The sequence below is a fragment of the Chrysemys picta genome, chromosome 2 (genome assembly GCF_011386835.1).
Source record: "Chrysemys picta bellii isolate R12L10 chromosome 2, ASM1138683v2, whole genome shotgun sequence".
Classification (NCBI taxonomy): Eukaryota; Metazoa; Chordata; order Testudines; family Emydidae; genus Chrysemys; species Chrysemys picta.
The window spans coordinates 248572355-248595785 of record NC_088792.1 but is presented as its reverse complement, the minus strand read 5'-3'; the positions used below and the strand labels follow the sequence as shown (position 1 = coordinate 248595785).

Genomic DNA, 23431 nt, shown 5'->3' with positions numbered 1-23431 from the left:
CATATCACTGCTAACATCCCAGACTCTTCACTATCAGTCTTCAGACTAAGATACTGCATGAAGATGTCTTTAGTAGCCACTGATGATCTTCTTATGGTTCTTGATAAAGACCAAATGTCATTCCTTATACAATCAGCCTTTCTGCAGCCTGTGGCAGTTAATCACATGGTGTTGTTGACACATTTGTAAGACTTAGTTGGAATGAATGGGGCAGAAATATGATGGGTTTTAATTCCTCTAAATAGACCCAGAGAGCTGTAATAGGCAGTTGTCCTCATCTCTGACCGTTCTCACATGCAGAATTTGAGAGAGACTAATTTAGTCTCTGCCTCCTCTTCAATCTTTATAGGAAATCCCTTGGTGAAATGCCATGTGCATGGCTGGCATCAATGAGTGCATGACACTCAGTTTCCTTCCTTCTTCTCAACAAACAGAATTAACAGTTACAAAGATCTCTTAGTGATTTAAAGGGATTAGTACTGAGATGAAGAGTGTCTGGCTTAAACTGAAACCTGTGAGACTGAAGTAATATACACCTTTACCTCGATATAAAGCTGTCCTTGGGAGCCAAAAAATCTTATTGCGTTATAGGTAAAACTGCGTTATATTGAACTTGCTTTGATCCGCCGGAGTGTGCAGCCCCGCCCCCACCTGGAGCACTGCTTTACCGTGTTATATCAGAATTTATGTTATATCGGGTTGCATTGTATCGGGGTAGAGGTGTACTTCAAAATGTCAATGATGCTAACTTCTCTCTTTATTCACAGTAGTATGAAGTCTCAGTCTTATTGGACTCATTGCAAATCTTGGACACCTGGGCAGCAAGAGTGGCAAGAAATGCTTGCTTTCACTGCCAACTTGTCAGTAAACTATGTCCTTTCCTCTCAAAGATGCACTCACTGTGATCCGTGCATTTGCATCTTCTGAGTCAAAGCCTGATCCTTTTCAGAGCAAGTTGTAAGACTCACTTTTTGGAAAGACTTCTCACTGAAACTGAAGCCATGAATAGCCACTAACTCCCTCTAACTGCATCCCCACCCCCAAAATAAACCAAAACCAAGCCCTACCAACAGACTAAGCAAGAGTTACTAAACCTGGAAAAGGCAAAAAGCATAATCCAGTATGAAGAAGTCTAAGCAGATTTTAATTCCCTATTTGGTGCTCAGACTTCACAGTGGTATCTAAGGGCTTGTTTACCTAAATCATTGTAACTACCATATTTTAAATACCTAGTGCAGATGGAATAAGTTTATTGTAATATGTTAGCTGGTAGAGGTGATCAAGTTAATGCGTTACAATACAACTTTTCTCTGTCTGCACTAGGGTTTTTAAACGTTTTAAAAATACACCTTATATCATAGTCGAGATATGCCTAAGAGGACATACTCTACAGAACCTCTTTGGGAAACTTTGCTAGTTATTTTAGATATAAAAATAATTTAATTGTATAGGCTTAGATATTTAATGACTGGTGGGGAAGCAACACAGTTAGGTGCCAACATATCAGAAGGGATTACTCAGCAGGGCTAAGGAACAACCTGGGGGAAAGATCATATGTTTCAAAAAATTCAAAAAGAAGGGTGTTTTCAAAACAAAAGCTTAAGATTCACTAAGATATTTATCAATTCCAGATTGCATGCTAACTGTAACTGGCAAAACAAGTATTCCTGTGGCATTAATTTCATTTTTCTTTAAATTTAACTAATTACTTTATTCATTCAAACATTTGACTTTTTCCAGGTGATACTTACATGGCCATTAGCAATATCCAATAAGTCTTTAACCCTACATCCTTTCACAGGTCCAACCTCATTGCAAATTGAATCCTCTATAATTAGGTAGGTGGCTTTGTAGGATGTGAGTATCTTATAAATATCCTCGGCAGACCTTTTTGAATAGATCTGATAAATCTGTAGATTAGAAAATATTTAATACAAATTAAAACCATGGAAAATTAAATGCATATTAAATACATTGGGTAATTGGGAATAAGAAGTTACATATACATCAAATTATAAAAAGGCAGTTATTTAAAAAATATAATTGTATAAATTTGCTACTCAATACATTTCCAGAAATATCTAAGGGTAAAATATGTTTTTGTAAGTGAAATGGATTTCTGGAGACCAGTCATAGGTTTAAAGTCTCTGGTGCACTAGACATTTGTCGAGAGTATTTAACAACCATGGATTACAAGCACTGGTATATGATACTACAGGATTTCATGAATAAGGCTTCAGGCTTCTGTGACTGGTTCTCAAGATAAGGAGGAAGAATCTTAAAAGATAAGCCTCAGTGTCAGTCCTTTAGTGGGCTAGTATTTTTAGCTTATGACAACTGTGGACAGCAAAAGCTCCATAGCTGATAAGACCATGGGGAGCTGAATGGGAGATGATGTAGACTCTGCTATAGTTGAGGTCTTGGGCTGCTAACCTGGTAAAATTGCCCTAAGAGGTTGGGAAATCCTGTTTTAACAGCCTTTCCTTCAACAGCAGAACTTTGAAAATCTATTTCCACTCTGCTCCCAGCTCAGCCCATCCTCCCACCTCAACTCAAATACACTTAATTTCTTCATCTTCACATTTGGGCTATTTATTCTTCTAATGAAGGAGAAGACATATGGTTCACTCTGGAGTCTGTCACATGCTTCTGAAGTCCGCTGGTGAGTTCCTAGAGAGTGATGAAACACTGCTACTCTCCTGCTATACTTTTGCATCACCCTCAAACAGGGAACGAGGAACCTATTTAGAGTTCTGATCTCAATTTCCTTGCAGAGTAGTCCCTGTGGTAATAGCAGGTGATCGGGCAAGTCCTTCTAAACAGAAAACTTGGAACACTTTTTTACCTTTCATGGCTGTATTGATATTCTGCACCAGCTACTGACCACTACTACGGAAGTGCACTGCTAAAGACTTTGGAAATGTCTGCTTAGATTCTGTTTTTTGGTGTCAGGAGATCTCATTGGAGATCAACAGGCAAGAGAGGAATGGAAGGAAAAATAAGTCAAAGGGCATCTAAAATCATGTGAGGCAGTCGATTCCTGTTAAAAAAATAACATTACTGGCAAAATGCAGTTTCTAAAGTTGTGCTGAGACTCAGGCCTGGTCTACACCTAAAACTTAGGTCGATCTAGCTACATCACTCACAGATGTGAAAATTTCACACCCCTCAGAGACATAGGTAAGCCAACCTAACACATGGTATAGACACCAGTAGGTCGACAGAAGAATTCTGAGCTATCACCTCACAGCGGGGTGGATTTACTATAGCGATGGAAAAACCCCGGCTGTCGCTGTAGCAAGGGTCTACCCTACAATGGCATAGCTGCAGCTGTGCTGCTGTGGCATTTGCAGTGTAAACATACCCTTAGTATTTACTGGTCATGAGAAGACAGAAGATAACAGTGTCAAGGCATCAAACCCAGTAAAATAAGAAATTATCTCTCCTCAATCAACCACCTAACTCTTAACTCTCCAATTTATTTTTTTGTTGTATTCTCAAACAAGACTGCCTGGCAACAAAATGATTTCTAGTGTCATTCAGGCCTACGGACATTTCACTATTCTGAAGCCAATTGTTTACATAGTATCCTCAGAGTCCAACACAATTCCAGCACGGATGGTCAAAGTAGATGTCAATTCTGCTCCATGGTTCAGTTAAGTAGCAAAACATCTTAATTGAAAGATGTTTATCTCAGACTCCAGTGATGCAGGTCTGTTTCTGCCCATGAATTCAACTGGTAGCCCAGAACCATGTCAGAATCCAGAAAATTAGCTCTTCACTTCTGCATTTTTATAATGATCTGAAAAAACTCTCTTGCAATCAAGGGAAATTAATTCATGGGATATGGAGGTGAATACATAAATGAGGACACACTGTATACTACAATACTAGAAAGTGTGCTAAATTCAGTGACTTTACTAGGTCTGAATATTAAATGATTCTAGATGGGGGAAAATTATAATCCTACATAGGTGCAGGAAAAATTAAATCACTATAATCTAAATTAAATGGGTCCCAAGAATTTGACCTATCTTGTATTTACCAAATAACCAGACACATCACATACATATACATACAATACCAGTATACAAAAAGTGAGATTTTTACTGTTTTGGAGAGGAGTTAATATTATTTTGCACTCCTGTGTACCCATTCATGGGAGGACTTTAGAGCAATTATACCAGTGGGTCCAACTTGAGACACAGAGGGTTATTTTGACTCTTCCCTCTTCCAAACATCTAGGCATTATGCGAGTCCTGCAACTTCTTTTAAGTATTCCTCTTAGTATGCCCAAGATCTGTCCTTTTCTTTCCATCTCCACACCCAAATCTCTCATTCTGGACCTCATTATATCCTGCCTTGATTTACTGCAACATCCTCCTCTTTGGTTTCTCAAACACATACATTGCTCTTCAATACAGACAAAATGAAGTCACTAAATTTATGTTTCTTGCCCACTGATACGATCACGCTTTTTCAATCTCTCTTTTTGTTCCCCAGCCACTCTTATGTCAAATTTAAGGTTTCTGACACCACCTTCACAGCTCTATAAAACTCTGTCCCTCTTTACTTATCTTCTTTTGTCATACTTCACATTGGCCCCCGATGCCCTTCGCTCAGTGTTCCTGAGTGTTCTTCCACACAGTCTTCTATGCATGGCAAAACCTCCCTGAGCTCATCAGCAAGACCACAACTCTCCTAACATGTTCCTCTTAAAACCCACTTCTGCCATGTTGCTTATGGTGAATCAAGCTGCCATGTATATTACCCTTCCCCAACCTCTGTCTATTTGTCTATCCTTAGAATGTAAACTCCATTGGTATTTAATGTTTGGAAGGCACCTGCCACATGGTGGGCACTAGCATAAATAAATAATAAAAATTCCTCATCCCAGGTGGTCCGGGAAACAAGGGACACGGAGACCTGAACTTGGATCCCATGTTGGAACTCCAACTCCACAAGACCATCAGGTGGCCTTCACTTATCTTCTTTGACATGTATAATTTTCAGTGCTCCTACACATATCAAGCACCTCAACTCATTTCCCACATAACGAATGAATCACTGATCCCGCAATACATTTTTGGAATCAGATACTCACATTTTCATTTCTTTGTAGAAGATCAACATCATTATATGAAGGTAGACTTGTCACCATCCATCCAGTACACAGCTTAATCAAACCCATTAGCTGTGGACTTCCAGCAAACACAGCAGCAACAGGAGCCTGTCTTCTACAAAAAACAACATCACTTCATGCATTTAAGTACAAGGATATATTTTCTAAAACAATATTTTATATCAATTCTAACACCCAAATGAATCTTATAACCTGTTAAGGTAAAAATTCCAGCTCATGAAGATACCTTTATGCATCTAACACATTTAACTGAAATTACTCTTCTTAGCAATCAGCTATGAAGTGGCCTAGTAGCATGATCAAAGTCCTTTGCATTGCTAGGTGGAAGCCCAGGCTTATTAGGAGCATGAGCTAATTAAGGCCTCCTGATGAAGAGAGTGGAGAGAAGGGTTGGCTAACTGCCATTCACTTCTGCATCATTTAATTCATGAAACAGCACTTGGTCCTGAAGGGACTGGGATCCTTGTCTTCTGGGCTGGCAAGAGAATGCCAAGTAGAACACACAGGAATGGGTGGAAGGCAAAGGAGGAAAAGAAATGTGGCAATAACTGTAGAAAAAATGAAAACCACAGAACAAGAAAAGAGATGCTACATATTTATATACACCTAGCAGAGCTCCTATAAAAGAAATAAAAATTTTTATATAAAGGTAGTTCAAAAGCTATACTCAGAAAATATGTCTCAGTTATTTTACCTATCAACAAAAAGCAATTAAAAGCTCCTGCAAGTCCCACCACACAACGAATATTTTTAAATAATCAGATTCATTTTATCATATGTTCTGCCCTGGCAAGGTTTTATTTTATTTGAAGATGTACTGGTAAAAGACATATATGTGTTTAGACAACTTGACTATCAAAAAAGGTCACACAAATATTTAACAGGCTCTAGTTCAGTGGCGGGCAACCTGCGGCCTGCGGGCCACGAGACAGTTTGTTTACATTGACCGTCCGCAGGCACATGCCTGTGGACGGTCAATATAAACAGTCTCGTGGCCCGCCAGCGGATGCCAATAAAGATATTCAGTTATGAACTGAAAAATTTCCATTTTCATTAAAAATACAAACAGCTGTAAAAAGTGGTAGTCAGACTGCTCTTTGTTGAGCATATCTCAAAGCAATTCACCATGAATAATTATGTACTGGATGTGTAATATATGCAGGCTAATGCAAAAGTCATTAGGCACTTGGCATGGTTCCACTTGCTGCCATAAAGATCCACGGGGTGACAAATATCCTACACTGCTATTAACAAAAAGAGGAAATTGGTTGGAACATCATAATTATCAACCTAGTCTTTTCTGAAGACGTACAGTTAAAATCACTAAACTATTTGAACACAAGGGGCCCAATTCTACCCTCAAAGGCACAAGTTCCAGGAGCATCAACAGAACAGATGTTGCACTGTGTGAGGGCCAAATAGGGCCTGTAGTTCTCATTGGGAAAGCATTTACTTTTACAGATAAATTATTTTTTCTTCAAGTAAGATTCAGTTGTACTCTCGGTATTTGTTATGACTAAGGCTGCGAGTTTGTCACGGAGGTCACGGATTCTGTGACTTCTGCAACGGCCAATGCACCTGGCTCAGGGGCAGCTCAGGCAGCCCCTGCGCCAGGCACACTGGCCATTGCTGGGGCAGTCTCAGGCGACCGTGCCCTCAGCAGCAGAGTTTGGGTGTGGGAGGGGGTAGGGGGTTGGGATACAGGATGGGATGAGGTGGGCTCTGGGCGGCACGTACCTGGGTGGCTCCCTGGAAGCGGCGACATCCCCCTTGCTCAGCTGCTAGGCGGAGGCCTGGCCAGGCAGCTCTGCACGCTGCCTCCGCCCAGAACACTGGTTTCAGAGCTCACACTGGCCGGGAACTGCGGCCACTGGGAGCTGCCGGGGGTGGGGGTGCCTGCAGGCGGAGGCAGTGTGCAGTACTGCCTGGCCACACCTCTGCCTAGGACAGAGCTGAGCGAGGGGAATGTCACCACTTCTGGGGAGCCCCACAGCCAGGTAAGCGTCGCCCAGAGCCCGTCTCACCCCATCCCATGCCCCAACCTCCTGCCCCCTCCCACACCCAAACTGAGTCTGCTGCTACTGGATGGGAGAGGCGTGGAGGTAGGTAGGTAGCGTACTGGCCCTTCCAACCCTCCCCGCCCCCAGCATGAGTGGGGGTCCCGGGCCACATACCGCTGCCTGCCCACCCACCCCCAAGCACCAGTGGGGGTCCCAGGCCCCATGATTTCACCTGCCCGCCCCAGCACCCGGGCTGCCCTCCCACAGCACCTGCGGGGGCCCCGGGCAGGCTCCCCCTCAGTTTTAGTCATGGGTATGTTTAGTAAAAGTCAGGGACAGGTCATGGGCTGTGAATTTTTGTTTACTTCTCGTGACCTGTCTGTGACTTTTACTAAAAATACCCGTGACTAAAACGTAGCCTTAGTTATGACCAGCATAGCCAGCCATGGACAAGAACTGACATAGCCTCCTGGTCAAAGTGGAAGTCTTTAACCAACTACATTACATTACTGCTTTACTTAAATCTCTTATTCCCTCTATCAGTAGGGCTGATTCTGCCAATTGCTGAGCACTCTGGCCCTGATACAGCTAAGAATGTAAGTGGTTATGCACCTTGCAGGATCAAGCCTGATATTTGTCTCCACCAATGTTTTTTGCAAATAGCTATTAGAAAATTAGCATCTAAAGAACTAAGAATATAACATTCACCAACTTAAGTTTTTTACTTGGCGATTAAGATTGGTAACTAAATTATATGAAAGCAAGTCACACACATGCAGAAGCTGCTTCTGCTCCCACTGAAGTCAATGACAAGTTCCTATTGCTTTCAATGGAAGTAATATCAAGCCCATAATCCCTGTCTTCTTTCTCTTCCCAAACTACATGATCAAGTATGGAGGGAAAACTCAGATTAATAACTGTAGTCTGTAATCTATCATTTAAATCAGCTTCTGTACCAAATGACTGGAGAATAGCTAATGTGACGCCAAATTTTAAAAAGGGCTCGAGAGGTAATCCTGACAATTATAGGTCGGTAAACCTGACTTCAGTACCAGGCAAACTGGTTGAAACTATGGTAAAGAACAAAGTTGTCAGACACATAGATGAACATAATTTGTTGTGGAAGAGTCAACATGGTTTTTGTAAAGAGAAATCATGCCTCACCAATCTACTAGAATTCTTTGAGGGGGTCAACAAGCATGTGGAAAAGGGGAATCCAGTGGATATAGTGTACTTAGTAAAGTAAGCGGTCATGGGATAAGAGGGAAGGTCTTCTTATGGATTGGTAACTGGTTAAAAGATAGGAAACAAAGGGTAGGTTTTTAGAATGGAGAAGGTAAATAGTGGTGTCCCCCAGAGGTCTGTACTGGGCCCAGTCCTTTTCAATATATTCATAAATGATCTGGAAAAAGGGGTAAACAATGAGGTGGCAAAATTTGCAGATGATACAAAATTGCTCAAGATAGTTAAGTACCAGGCAGACTGCGAAGAGCTACAAAATGCTCTCTCCAAACTGGGTGACTGGGCAACAAAATGGCAGATGAAATTCAATGTTGATAAATGCAAAGTAATGCACATTGGAAAACATAATCTCAACTATACATATAGAATCACAGACTTTAAGATCAGAAGGGACCATTATGATTGTCTAGTCTGACCTCCTGCACAACGCAGGCCACAGAATCTCACCCAGCCACTCCTGTATCAAACCCCTAACCTATGTCTGAGCTATTGAAGATCTCAAATCGTGGTTTAAAGACTTCAAGGTGCAGAGAATCCTCCAGCAAGTGACCCATGCCCCACGCTGCAGAGGAAGGCGAAAACCCCCCAGGGCCTCTGCCAATCTGCCCTGGAGGAAAATTCCTTCCTGACCCCAAATATGGTGATCAGCTAAACCCTGAGCATCTGGGCAAGACTCACTAGCCAGACACCCAGGAAAGAATTCTCTGTAGTAACTCAGATCCCACCCCATCTAACATCCCATCACAGGCCATTGGGCATATTTACCGCTAATAGTCAAAGATCAATTAATTGCCAAAATTAGGCTATCCCATCATACCAGCCCCTCCATAAACGTATCAAGCTTAGTCTTGAAGCCAGATATGTCTTTTGCCCCCACTGCTCCCCTTGGAAGGCTGTTCCAGAACTTCACTCCTCTGATGGTTAGAAACCTTCATCTAATTTCAAGTCTAAACTTCCTGATGGCCAGTTTATATCCATTTGTTCTTTAGTTCTTCTAAAACGATGGGGTCTAAACTGGCTGTTACCACTCAAGAAAGAGATCTTGGAGTCACTGTAAATAGTTCTCTGAAAACATCCACTCAATGTGCAGTGGCAGTCAAAAAAGTGAACAGAATGTTGGGAATCATTAAGAAAGGGATAGATAATGTTTTCACCCCTCAGCTCATAGAGAGAGACAAAAATATCATATTGCCTCCATGGTATAAATCCATGGTACGCCCATACCTTGAATACTGCGTGCAGATGTGGTCGCCCCATCTCAAAAAAAGATAGATTGGAATTGGAAAAGGTTCAGAAAAGGGCAACAAAAATGATTAGTGGTATGGAACAGCTGCCATATGAGGAGAAATTAATAAGACTGGGACTTTTCATCTTGGAAAAGAGATGACTAAGCGGGGATATGATTGAGGTCTATAAAATCATGACTGGTGTGGAGAAAGTAAATAAGGAAGCATTATTTACTCCTCCTCATAACACAAGAACTAGGGGTCATCAAATGAAATTAAAAGGCAGCAGGTTTAAAACAAACAAAAGGAAGTATTTTTTCATACAACGCACAGTCAACCTGTGGAATTCCTTGTCAGAGGATGTTGTGAAGGCAAAGACTACAACAGGGTTCAAAAAAGAACTAGATAAGTTCATGGAGGATAGGTCCATCAATGGCTATTAGCCAGGATGGGCAGGGATGGTGTTCCCAGCCTCTGTTTGCCAGAGGCTGGGAATGGGCGACAGGGGTTGGATCACTTGGTGATTACCTGTTCTGTCCATTACCTCTGGGGCACCTGGCATTGGCCATTGTCGGAAGACAGGATTCTGGGCTAGATGGACCTTTGGTCTGACCCAGTATGGCTGTTCTTATGTCTTATGATAAAATATGCTGTTATTACTCAAAACAAAAATGCCTTGAGCAAAACAAAACAGAGATACATCCAGGAACTCACACTTACTTTATCCACATCATGAGTTCTACTGTATCTGAGTCATAAAATTCTTGCAGTTCTGAAAGCTCTGTCATTATCCTAGGAAAATACTGAAGAAAATAAACAGAAGTTTATTACATACCATGGTAAGCCCAATGGGATCTCTCAAACATTGTAACTTTAAATATAGCAATAAGAGTAATCTGTAGTCTTTACAGTCACAAAAGAAATATTGCTACAGATGATCAATTAAAGTCTAATAAAACTGTTCTATATTTTGGTCCAAATTCAATGGTTTAGTACCATAAACTCCAAAAGATTTACACAAGGAGTGAATCTGACCCCTTATATTAAAAAAACAAACAAAACCACAAACTTTTTCCCTTTGGTTTTCGAGACAGTAACTTGAAGCATACAATAGTAAACTAAATCGCAGTTGTCCCTCTACAGAGGGTAATAGTAGGTCTAACAATACTATGTAATTTAATCTAGTAATGCATTTTATTGAAGTGTCCTTCTGTTTCTCAAATGACCCCAACGCAATTCTCCTCAGTATAAAATTATGGAAGTTTCTGAGAGAAAATTATTATAACATCTGGATCTTTTTAACATTTTGCAACTTTTCCCCCCCTTTCCTTCAGTTCAGGTCTATGGTATAATGACACAAACTTCTTAAACTGGATTTGTAACATATAGAGCCCTCTAGGTGTCCAAACCCTTAAAACAGTTTTGTTAGAACAATTTGAAGTACAGAATTCCCCAGTCATTGAACAAGTTTTATTTACTGTAAATAGATTTATATCTGACAACATTTTAAAGCCATTATAGCTTCCCAGAGAGCCAACTTAAATGCACTGGCAGCATATGTGAAGTCAGAAGATGTGTAAAGAAAGTCTTACTCTACTGCTATACATACATCATATCAGAACGTCAATAATAAACCATTTGAATCAGATGTTCATACCTTATCACTAAGGGACCATCGTGATCTAGTCTGATGTCCCGCACATTGCAGGCCACAGAACCTCACCCATCCACTTCTGTAATAAACCCCTAACCTCTGGCTGAGATACTGAAGTCCTCAAATCATGGTTTAAAGACATCAGGTTACAGAGAATTTACCATTTACAGATTTAAAACTGCAAGTGACCCATACCCCATGTTGCAGAGGAAGGCAAAAAAACCCTAGGGCAGTGGCTCTCAACCATTCCAGACTACTGTACTCCTTTCAGGAGTCGGATTTGTCTTGCGTATCCGCAAGTTGCACCTCACTCAAAAAAACTACTTGCTTACAAAACCAGACATAAAAATACAAAATGTCACAGCACGCTATTACTGAAAACGTGCTCACTTTCTCATTTTTACCATATAATTATAAAATAAATCAATTGGAATACAAATACTGTACTTACACATCAGTATATAGAGCAATATAAACAAGTCATTCATTGTCTGTATGAAATTTTAGTAAAACTAGGCAAATGTCTAGATGAATTGATGTACCCCCTGGAAGACTTGTGCATACCCTCGGGGTACACATACCCCTGATTAAGAACCACTGCCCTAAGGTCTCTGCCAATCTGACTCAAGGGAAAATTCCTTCCCGCTTCCAATATGGTGATCAGTTAGACCCTGAGCATGCAGCCAAGACTCATCAGGCAGATACCTGGGAAAAAATTCTCTGTTGTAACAGAACCCTCCCTATCTAGTGTCCCATCTCCAGCTGTTGGGGATTTTTGCTATTGGCAGTCGCCGATGGGTCACATGCCATTGTAGGCAGTCCCATCATGCCATTTCCTCCATAAACTTATCGAGCTCAGTCTTGAAGCCAGTGAGGTTTTTTGCCCTCCCTGCTCCCCTTGGAAGGCTGTTCCAGAACTTAACTCCTCGGTTAGAAACCATCACCTAATTTTGAGCCTAAACTCACTGATGGCCAGTTTATATCCATTTGTTCTTGTGTCCATGTCATCTCAATACAGAGAAGAACTATAATTTTCAGACACTTTTGCCATTTACAAACTTAAATTTTAACAACTATTCACTCTGTAATATGATAACACCCATTAAAAGAGCAATCTGATCCCTGTATAATGTCTATTTAACAAAAGCTCACTATTGTAATGATTGTTTTGTTTTTTATATTTACATGGCAAGGATTTATAAACCTTTTAACACTTCCTACATAAATAAATTGTTTAAAACAATTAAGTATTTAGAAATAGCCTTTCTGAACTATTGCAATATGGAATTGAACTTTTTTTTTTTAAATCAGGGCACATCTATGTAAGTGCCTAAATGGTATCCTTTACTGTAGTATTTGAACATCTAGACTATTTCTACGTAAGGTTCTAAACTAAGAATTCCATTTCTTGTTGACAGGAGCTTTTCAGATAAAGCACTTGCAACTGCCTTCTGTAATTCTACTTCCAACTTATCTAACTGCCTCTAAGTGAAAACACGCATGGGATGACATACTCTTAAAAATGTTCCAATGTTTTACTTTTGCAATATTTTCTCTGTAGAATCACTTTACTTTATAAATCCAAAATTTAAATGAATGTGTTTGTCTTCAGCCAACAGACTAATGCATGTTTTAATTGCATCAGCCACAATTGTTATGTATCCTTGTACATACAACTATATATGATTTTATTTGCTGTTTTTAAAGAACTGTGTTCACTAGAGCACACTTCACATAGGCACTATCTTCTCTCACCAGCAAGATATTACTTATACTGTGCCTACAATGAACCCTTAAAATACTCTTTTTCTTACCTCTTTCCACAAGCTGAAACCTATTATACTTGGAACTGCCATACTCAGAATGAGAGCCTAGAATATTTAAAACAAAAACAAACAAACAAAAAAGATTACTGATTGCTCCTTTATTCTCCACACATATAATCTGGGATATTTACTGTTTGTGCCTAAAAACTGAAACACAAGGTGGGAGAGGTAATATCTTTTATTGGACCTTATCTCTCTAATATCCTGGGACCAAAACATATACAACAACCCTGCACATCTAAAAGCGGTCAGCTATAATAGAACGAGTCTCAGACGTGAACATTAAACGACATTTGGACAAATTCTGCAGTTCTTAATCAAGCAAAACTCAATATGAACGAACAGGATTTTACTTGATTAAAATCTGCAGAATTTGGCTCACTGTAACTTTAGTAGTATTGGGTCTGAATAGTTTATTCTTCAAGTAACAGTGATGAAGTGCATACATGAGCTGGCGAAGGAAGCAAGAGTGAACAGGTTCTCTCTCACTAACGTGATCAAGAGAAAGAAAAAAAGAAAGAATGAAAAGTGTAATTCAATTCCCTTTAACCATATTTATTCTCTCATTCAGAATCCCAGTATTAATACAAAAGAACAGCCTATTATACAGCACAGCAGCATTTCAGCTAATCAACCTCGTCTTGCAAAGAAGGAGTAGTATAACACTGTTTTGGTAATTTCTAGTAATGAATGTATGCAAAGCAATCTATTGACAATTAAAACTGCAGTAGATCAGTTAATTGCATGCACAAAATAAAACATGAAATAGAAACAAATAGATGTTCTTACATAACCTGGTATCAACTACATTACCACTGGAAGAACTGCCTTGGCAATTCTTACAGAGTACTACTGCTTAGCATTTACATAGCAAGTGACATGTCCAAGGCATTGTACAAACATTCAATAAATAATTATTCCTCAGAGCACCCTTGAATCAGGTAACTGGATATGATCCCCATTTTATGGAATGGTAAAATGTGGCAGAAAAGAGATGTGATTTACCCAAGTGCACTCATCACATCAGTGGTAGAGCTGGGATTACAACAGAAGTGGTCCTGATTCCCACTGCAGCATTTATCCCTCTTAAACCCTGATTAGAGGCTGTAGCATAAACATGAGCAGACAAATGGTCTCAACAAACCTTATATGAATAATTCCAGCCATTGTTTAGTTTGACAATTTTTCAATCTTTCCCGACAATTAAATATACATTTGTCCAGGCTGCCCTATTTTTCTAACCTTAAATGTTTCTTTAGAATTCCCAATTACTCATCACTTGTAAAAGAGATGTACTCATTAGCTATAACAACTACCACTAATGGCTAAAAATAACTGGTAATGATGACTCACCAGCAATATTGGGTGTACAGCTCTCAGTCGAAGCCATTTGAAAAGCGTTATCCAAAGCTCAGGGGAGCATACACCAAATGCTGCAAGCATACACATATAGGGAGTCCACAGGTACTTTATGCTGGGAAACACCACAAAAATCCAAAGATGAGACATTGCACAGATTGTATTCAGACTCCAGACACAAACACACACCTGTCTCTAAAATTTATTTGGCTAACAGTCTGGAAAATGCCATTGTTCTAGTCTAAACAGCATTACATATAGTGTCATAAGAATAAATGTCCAGAATATCTTTTAAAACTGCTTTGCTGTTGCTTGACATGTCAAAACACACATCTCATGATGTTCTAAACAGACAATGAGATGGAGTAGAGGTCTTTTCCATTTCTAGTTTCCATGATACACCATGAATAAGGCCCTACTTAATTTGCAATATTTTGGAAATTGCGGCTCCTGTGATATTAGACTTTCAGTGCAATTATGACAGTGGGAGCCCCGGGCTCCTGACAGCAAATAATCGTGGAAAAGTAATAATGGACCTTATTACCACAAATAGGTCCATTATTACTTTTCCACAATTTTCATGGCTTGTCCACAACTCAGCAGCAATTATTGGACAATCATCCCACGATTCAAGAATGGCCTTAACCATGAACTACCTGGTGCATCAAAAAGTTACATAAGATTTCAATGGAACATACGAATTTAAAAAGAATGCTAGCACAGCAGCTGAATTTGAAGACCAACGGGGGAATGATTAAAAATTTGTTCCAATTAACTTCTCAGATTTATGCTGGGAAAACCCAAGAAAATGGGTTCAAGAAACCAAAGACACTTAGGCATAGTCTACTTTTTTGTTGTTGGAGATATATGGTAAAGCTCACTCACCTATTTCTTAGAGTAATTAGTAGTGTTGTATGTCAAATGGGTTTCAGAGAAGAATGAGGGAGGGGGACAATTTGGACAACTTCTAAAAGGGTGACTAAAGTACCATGTCCAGTTAGTAATATTTTGCCACTTTCAAAACAGAAATATCAATATAAAACTTACTCTTCCAACATCATTGCAAGAGAACCCATTAACATTGTGTGGATTACATGATAAGCTATCTCTGGCCTCGCTCCAATTCGGCCATCGTCAAGTGTAATTTTTTCTTTGAGTGGTTCACCACTGCAGTTGGAAGAAAATGAAACAGCATTTATCTCACACAGTGTCTCAAGCTGTGATATCTACAAAAAACTTGACAACAGCTAGGCCACTGGTGTGCCGATACCACTATCTATCATGCTGACCAATATTGTCTTATTGTTTCCTTGTACCCCCTGTCCATCTGTCTGTATTTATCTTCTGTCTCTTGTCTTGTACTCAGATTGTAAGCTCTTTGGGGGCAGGGACTGTCTATGTTCTGTGCTTGTCTGGCTCCATGGCTTGGTCCATGATTAGGGCTCCTAGGCACTACGATAACACAAATAATAAATAACTTTAATAGAGAATCTAATTCAAGAGTAAGAAGACTTCACACACGTAACTATTCTGCACTGAAGTATGCTGTACTTAAGCTAAACCATGCTTTGTCATATTATTAGCCCAACTACAAGCTGTAGAATCAGTGAAACTGCACCTATAATTTGAGGACAGAAAAAAGGATGGAAGACAGTTCAATCTCATCATTACAGATCCTCGTAGTATCAGATTTAGGTTGCTATCTTGCAAATATAAAACAAATCCATTCACCAACTTGAAAGGTGAGGGGTGGAATGGGAAGGAATAGATTTTATTCAATCATAAAATTATTTTAAGCTACATCACAATAATAAACTTAATTGTGACAAAATGGAGAACTAAGACTATTAATACTTCACAATCAAAAAATAATTTTTGGACTTTTTTTAGATTTTCCAAAAAAGAGTTTTGTTGGATAAATTGAAGTCACTGCTTGTCACAAAGTTGTCATGATTATTACAAGTGAAAATCAATCTGAAGAATGAGAAAATTAAAACTGACAAAATCATCATGCATCAAAGCTGATTACTTGTTACAAATCTCAGGGGAAACAACTTTCCAATAAATATGGCATAATCTTCATCTCCTAAAAGTCTGACAGATTTTGAAAAATCCACTCTCATCTTTACCCCTCACAAGTGGGAAGCTTGACCTGGCATAGGAGGGAATCTATACCTTTCATTACAGTCAGCATAATGTAAACTCTTCAGAAACGAGTCAGGTAATTTTCTAGCACTTAAGATTTCAAAGATAACCTTCTATATTAGGACCTATGCAGTGGTGCCATTCTAAGCCTGCAGACAGTTCCATTGCCTCTTCTACTGTTCACAGTTTTACCAAGCAAAAACAGATTCAAACTAAGGGTATGTTTACACTGTATTCAAGGGATTTGACTGCAGCATGTGTAAGCACACCTGGGTTAGCTTTGTTTGAGCTAGCTCACTAAAAATAGCAGTGTAGCTGCAGCAGCACAAGTGGTGGTATGAGCTAGACACTTGAGTGTGTACCCAGGCGGGCTTGTACTCTGGTGGCTAACCCATGCAACTGCCCACCCTGCCCTGATTTCAGTGCTATTTTTAGTGAGCCATCTCAATCAAAGCAAGCTCAGGTATGCCTACATCTGCTGCAATCACACACACACACACACACACACGCACGCCCGCATGCAGTGAAGACATACTCAAAGAAGACACTAGTCAGTTTCATTGGTTCTTTTTAGAATCCTGTGGGCCATAATGAAACAAAGGAATCAGGTCAGTTTTACTCTACTGCTTGGCTCTCAGCAGCAGAAGACGCAGGCACTCATAACAGGAGATCAAGGCCAAAAAATACAGAGGAGAGGCCAACTACGGGAGATCTTCTCCATTCCTCCACCTTATTCATGGCAGCCAGGAGGTTGTGGTGAAGACAAATACTAGAGAAATATGAATCCTCTTGCAGCAGAAACACACTAGTCAGAGGCTGACACACAAGAAGCTCTTAGAAGGATCCAGGCCTCCTCTCTTCTGGCAGCAAGGGTGGGTGATGTACTACCTCTCAGGGAATTATCTATGGAGCCCTCTTCCACTCATATTTGCTATCAAGCTATCGCTAAATTCATAAATGTTTTATACAGTTTTAAACCCTGGTCTATCAGAAGATTACAACTAACCGTTCATATATAATTTCATAATCCTCAAATTAGCTGTATAAAAATAAGTGATAAAAAATAAACCACTTACCTAATTCTCCTAAAAATGACTTGAGTTACAGAAGAAAGGCAGATAATTAATACTAAAATATAAAAAGGCAATAGAGATGACTGAGTTAGCCGCAAAAAAAAGTCTTGAGATGGTGTCTGAAGGGATTCTTGACAAAGAAGCCAGTTCACTGTAAAGTTTCTAGTAAGGTAGAAATATCACATATAAAAAGAAATTATTAGCTTATCTGCTCAGCTGAATCCAAATTAATATATTTCTTCCCCAATAACAATTTTTTTTCAAATATATAATGGTTTTGCAAGCATGCTTTTTTTTTTTTTTTTAAATCAGCTCATAAACTCCCCCTTGAAATGTATATTTGGTGATCTGAAAAGAGCAGGTTATAACATTTTATAAGCACTTCTGTACAGGGAAAAATCCATTTCTAAAAACTTCATTCTGGGGAATCACAAAGTACTTCACAGATATCAATGAATTAAACCTAATGACTTATTCTTGAGGAAAGGAAGTGTGTTTATCCCCATTTCACAGAGAAGGAAACTGAAAGCTGAGCTAGTTTATCGAAGATCACATAGGTAGCTTACAGCAGAGCCAAGAAAAGAACATGGAATTCCCAAGTTCCAGTCCTGGGTCTTAATCACTTGACAATCCTTCCTTCCTCTCACAAAAGAATTCAACTAGAGAACCGAGAAAGTCTAGTCTTTAATTTATGTATTGCTAGAAATCAATATCCTCTACTGGAATGTAAAACTGATGATGTAAATGATGCACTGAATTTGTCCATGTCTTCATCTCCTGTATCTTTACTAGGACTTCTCACCCCCTTTCTTCTCCTCCCTCTTTTCTTCTTTTTGCATCTACTTTAGAGAATCAAACCATTTTCAATCAACGTGTCTGGACAGAACCAGTTTAAGGATGAACAGTGCATTTGTGTCCACATTAGTGGGCACTAGTGATGAGTCACTTTAACAACCCTTATGCCGCAATCCCATGTCCCCTCTAGTTTTGTTCCAAACAAATTTAGTTGCACTGTCATCTTGGTACCTATCCCACAGTTTCCAGCGCTGTTCCCAGAAGCATGGATTGTGAGAGATTTTAACAGGCCTTCTAAGATAACCTCAAGAGAGACAGGAAATTGTGAGAGTACAGGTCAAGCTCCCATAATTCTAATGGGAAGTTTCACAATTATCCGGGAGGACTCTCATCCATTTGTCTCAATTACTGATTTAAGGGGAGTAACTCCATGTCTTAAAAGTGAAATAATCCAATCATTGTAAAAAGTCTCATATACAGATCTCTAACACACCCGTTAGTTGAGATAAAACCAAAATCCTGACAAAATGTAGCCATTAAAGACCCTTTCTGGAGCTTTCAGGAAAAATAGGAATGTTAATCACTGTGTCTTGGCTAAGCTTATTACATTCTGCCTTCCTAAAATTCCCAAAGAAATTTCAGTTGTATGTAATGGTATTCTTTACTTCCTGTCCTGAAATGCTGTGAAGTCATTTTGTACAGAGGCAAGTGCATTTCAGTGGAGATGGTAGAACTTCCTGTACAGAGTTTGTAAACATTGGCCTCAGGTGCTAGGAGCTCTCAGAGTCCAACAAAGTGCATATTTCAATATCATTACCTATGTCTCATCTAAGATATTCTAGAATATCTGCAGTGATGATGCCTGTCATTGGCTCTGGTACTCTAGTTCCCTGCCCCATTATTATGGTTAAGAACACATTTTTAATATCCAGCCCTAACATTTTCTTCTCACCTTAAGGTTTACAGCGCTTTGTCTTACAATCTTCCAAAACTTTCAATAATTCCCTCTGTTTACTTACAAAAATACGTTTGAGGTAACAATACTCATTGCTGATGCCATCTCTCTCTCTCTCCAGAGTCTTCCCTTTTCTAGACTATATGAATTTAGCTCCATGGTTTCCCATCATCGTCTTAGTCTCCCACTATTATTAGGGTATGTCTACACTACCCGCCGGATGAGCGGGCAGTGATCGATCCAGCGGGGATCGATTTATCGAGTCTAGTCTAGCCGCGATAAATCGACCCCCGAGCCCTCTCCCGTCGACTCCTGTACTCCAGTGCAGGCAGAGTTGGTGGGGGAGCGGCAGCAGTCGACTCACCGCGGTGAAGACACCACAGTAAGTCGATCTAAGTACATCGACTTCAGCTGCACAACTTAGATCGATCCCCACGCTGCCCTCCCCAGTGTAGACCAGGACTTAGAAATATTGGTTAGAAGCAGGATGTTTTCAGGGCTCTCTGATGCAGAGTTTAAATATTTAAAAAAACAAACCAGAAACTTTTACCCTTGCTGCAGGAAGTGGCACTGAAGTGCTACAGAATTCCAGAAATCCCAAGCACATCCTGTATGTGCCAAATTTCTAAAGTTTTTTTTTTAAAAGAAGGTAAAAAATTAGTTTCTAAGTTCTCCTACAAAATGTTGGGAGCATCTGCATTTAAATGCTTGTATTTTTCAGAGTAATTTCAAAATTCTATGTATTTTAGACAGCTGTAAATAAATAGCTCAAACTTACTTAGTTGTGTTTAATCCAAATTTTACTTCAAGGAACTTCAACACATGCTCATTTTCTTTATGGGGAACAAACGTCTGAAAAAAAATTAAGCGAAGATAACTAAGTAGCACCTGTAACATAGCCTTCTTTTCCTTCAGATTACAAAACAGTGCAGGGAATAACAACACACCCCAAAAATATAGTTAAAACCACGCTGTGATCAGTTCAGGAATTTCATAATACAGTAAAATCTCATTTAAATAAATTTTGCTTAGTGTTTCCCAGAAGGTTGTATACTCTTCACTTCATTCAGGTTCTCCAAATGGAGAGGAGAGTGAAGAATTGCAAGCCAGCTTCCACCAGACCAGCCACCAGCAGGGTGAAAGCTGCAAACTGGGTATAATCCCAGCAGAGAGAGCAAACCAAAGAGGATGGTAATTGACTCCTCTAGTCAACAGAGCCCTGGTTTAGCCAAAAGCTGTGGGTGTATCAGATACCTTCAAATAAACTATATCCCTTAGCATTCACACTCTTTTCTTAACTCACTTCGTTCTGGTCGATAATTCAGCTCATGCATTTTACAAAATCAGCCAATTTTGTTGTGGCTCCAAGAGCATAAAACCCACGCTTAATGCAGCAAGCAAAGGAAAGCATTTGAGTGTTCTCTCATAAATCTTGTGAGTACTGACTTTTTTTTTTTTCCAATCTATCTTAAGTAATACAAACCAAGAAGAATTTGGGAGGGAGCAAGTGCAGGAAGTTTTTTTTTTAAAAAAGGCCTTGACTTAGAAGAGGTACTTAATCACGAAAACATAAGGCTAAGTGAAAGCAAAATCCCATTGTCTAATCCCAGCCCCTGATGACTCCCACTAAAACAGATTCTCCCTTCCTGAGTTCCAGATGAAAATGAAAATTAATGTCCATCTTAAAATGTTTCATACCTATTCCTGGTTGCTGGCTCTTTTCCCTAGGTTAGAACATCATTTTAAAATCTGAATGCTTGCCCCATTCACACTGGCCAGCCAAGCCATAACAGACATTGTGCTTGAGGCACATTTATTAAACAATTTAAAATATGATTCACAGACTGTTTCTATGACAGAGTAGACTGGGTTTAGTTTCAACCCAAAAGTGTTATTTTGGATAAAAATGCTTGAGTTATGAGAGGCAACTACATATTTTCACTTTGTTCACATTTATATTAGTGCTGTCAAACGATTAAAAAATAATCACAATTAATCAAGAGATTAAAAATAGCTCGATTAATCAGTTTTAAAATCACACTATTAAACAATAATAGAATATCAATTTAAATTTATTATAAATATTTTTGGATATCTTTCTACATTTCCAAATATATTGATTTCAATTACAACACAGAATACAAAGTGTACAGTGCTCACTTTATTTTATTATTTTTGATTACAAATGTTTACACTGTAAAAAAGATAAACAAAAGATACAGTATTTTTCCATTCAGTTAACAGTGCCATGCGAACACCTGTTCTCACTTCAGGTGACATTGTAAATAAAAAGCGGGCAGCATTATCTCCTGTAAATGTAAACAAACTTGTTTGTCTTAGCAAGGGGCTGAACAAGAAGTAGGACTTAGTGGATGTGTAGGCTCTAAAGCAGTGGTGGACAACCTGTGGCCTGTCAGGGTAATCCGCTGGCAGGCCGTGAGACAATTTGTTTACATTGACTGCCGCAGGCACCGCCATCCGCAGCTCCCATTGGCCGGGAACGATGAACCACGGCCACTGGGAGCTGCGGGCAGCGTGCCTGCGGCGGTCAATGTAATCAAACTGTCTTGCAGCCCGCCAACGGATTACCCTGATGGGCCACATGCTGCCTACAGGCCGCAGAGTGCCCACCACTGCTCTAAAGTTTTACATTGTTTTGTTTTTGAGTCCCATTATTAATATATATATACACACACACACACACACACACACACACATACACACACATAATTCTACATATGTAAGTTGCACTTTCACACTAAAGAGATTGCACTACAGTACTTGTATGAGGTGAACTGAAAAATACTATTTATTTTATCTTTTTTATAGTGCAAATATTTGTAAAAAAATAATATAAAGTGAGCATTGTACACTTGGTATTCTGTGTTGTAATTGAAATCAATACATTTGAAAATGTAGAAAATCATCCACATTTATAATAAATTTAAATTGGTATTTTATTATTGTTTAACAATGTGATTAAACTGCAATTAATCAAGACTTTTTTTTAATCTAGTTAATTTGTTTTGCATTAATCGTTTGAGTTAACTGTGAATAATTGACCGCCCTAATTTGTAAATTTCCCCTGTAAAACAAAAGTGGCTAAAGATTTAATTCTTCCATTTTCCATTAACCTAGTTCAACAACAGCTTCACAGGATAAGCATCATTTGAAAAGATTTTTTTGCTAAGATTACTTTTATAAAGACATAACTGCATCCCTCCCTATAGGACATCAACAAATTAAATGTCTCTTTCTAAAGGTAAATCTTACCTTCAGTAAGAAATTCATTGTCACTGATATCGTAAATACCAAGTAAAAGTACATTATTTTTAGCATCCTTGAAATAAATGTGCCCTTTTTCATATTCATCTGCAAAAATAAATATTTAAAAATGTGAATTATTTGGAGTTCAGTGTAAACAACAAAAACTACACATCGAATCAGAAAACGATATCCCAATTACCTGAAGGCATTTAGAGAGCATTAAAGCTGCTACAAGGCTTAGTAATGGAGATACTAATAAAGCTGGATTTTCAAACTGTAAGAGATATCCCAGGAACAGGGAGAACAGATAGATTTTGTACACTTCATGCACCTGTTGGGAAAAAAAATAAAAATAAAACAAATCTATAGTTCATACCTTGTTTACAAAACAGTGGAACAACTACAAGTGAAAGAAATTTGTGAATCCTTTTACCGCACAATCCTAAGAATTCAGTATTTTGTTTTCTATTGCAAAAATTGCTTGTATAGTGTAAAATGTAAACAGTGTTGCCCTGCTAACCTGACGCTGACGAAGACAGACTCTAGCTAAACACCCATCCTCCCATCCAGAGATATCAGAAAGTACATTTCTACTCTGAAAGGTAGCTATGTAAAAGCAATGTTGGTGGGGTTCCATAATTATCGCTCAGTGACTCCATAGCACATTTGTAAAAGTGCATGACTAAAAGGCTATGTTTTACAAGATACTTTTTTTCTTCCACTTCACTTGCATATCACCTTACCAT

General features: G+C 39.1%; 1 protein-coding gene across 3 annotated transcripts in view; it reads right to left on the bottom strand.

Annotated features, from left to right (window-relative positions):
- The window catches only part of DPY19L4 (dpy-19 like 4), a 47636-nt gene that overhangs the window by 8622 nt on the left and 15583 nt on the right, over positions 1–23431 (bottom strand). For all 3 annotated transcript variants that reach the window (XM_008168337.4, XM_042845107.2, XM_008168338.4), the window contains exons 9-18: positions 22885–23016; positions 22692–22790; positions 20197–20270; positions 17672–17830; positions 15498–15617; positions 14445–14565; positions 13080–13136; positions 10332–10414; positions 5105–5237; positions 1752–1910 (exon numbers count right to left, since the gene is read on the bottom strand). In XM_008168337.4, the coding sequence (XP_008166559.2) occupies positions 1752–1910; positions 5105–5237; positions 10332–10414; positions 13080–13136; positions 14445–14565; positions 15498–15617; positions 17672–17830; positions 20197–20270; positions 22692–22790; positions 22885–23016 (1137 nt within the window). The remainder of the gene's footprint in view (positions 1–1751; positions 1911–5104; positions 5238–10331; positions 10415–13079; positions 13137–14444; positions 14566–15497; positions 15618–17671; positions 17831–20196; positions 20271–22691; positions 22791–22884; positions 23017–23431) is intronic.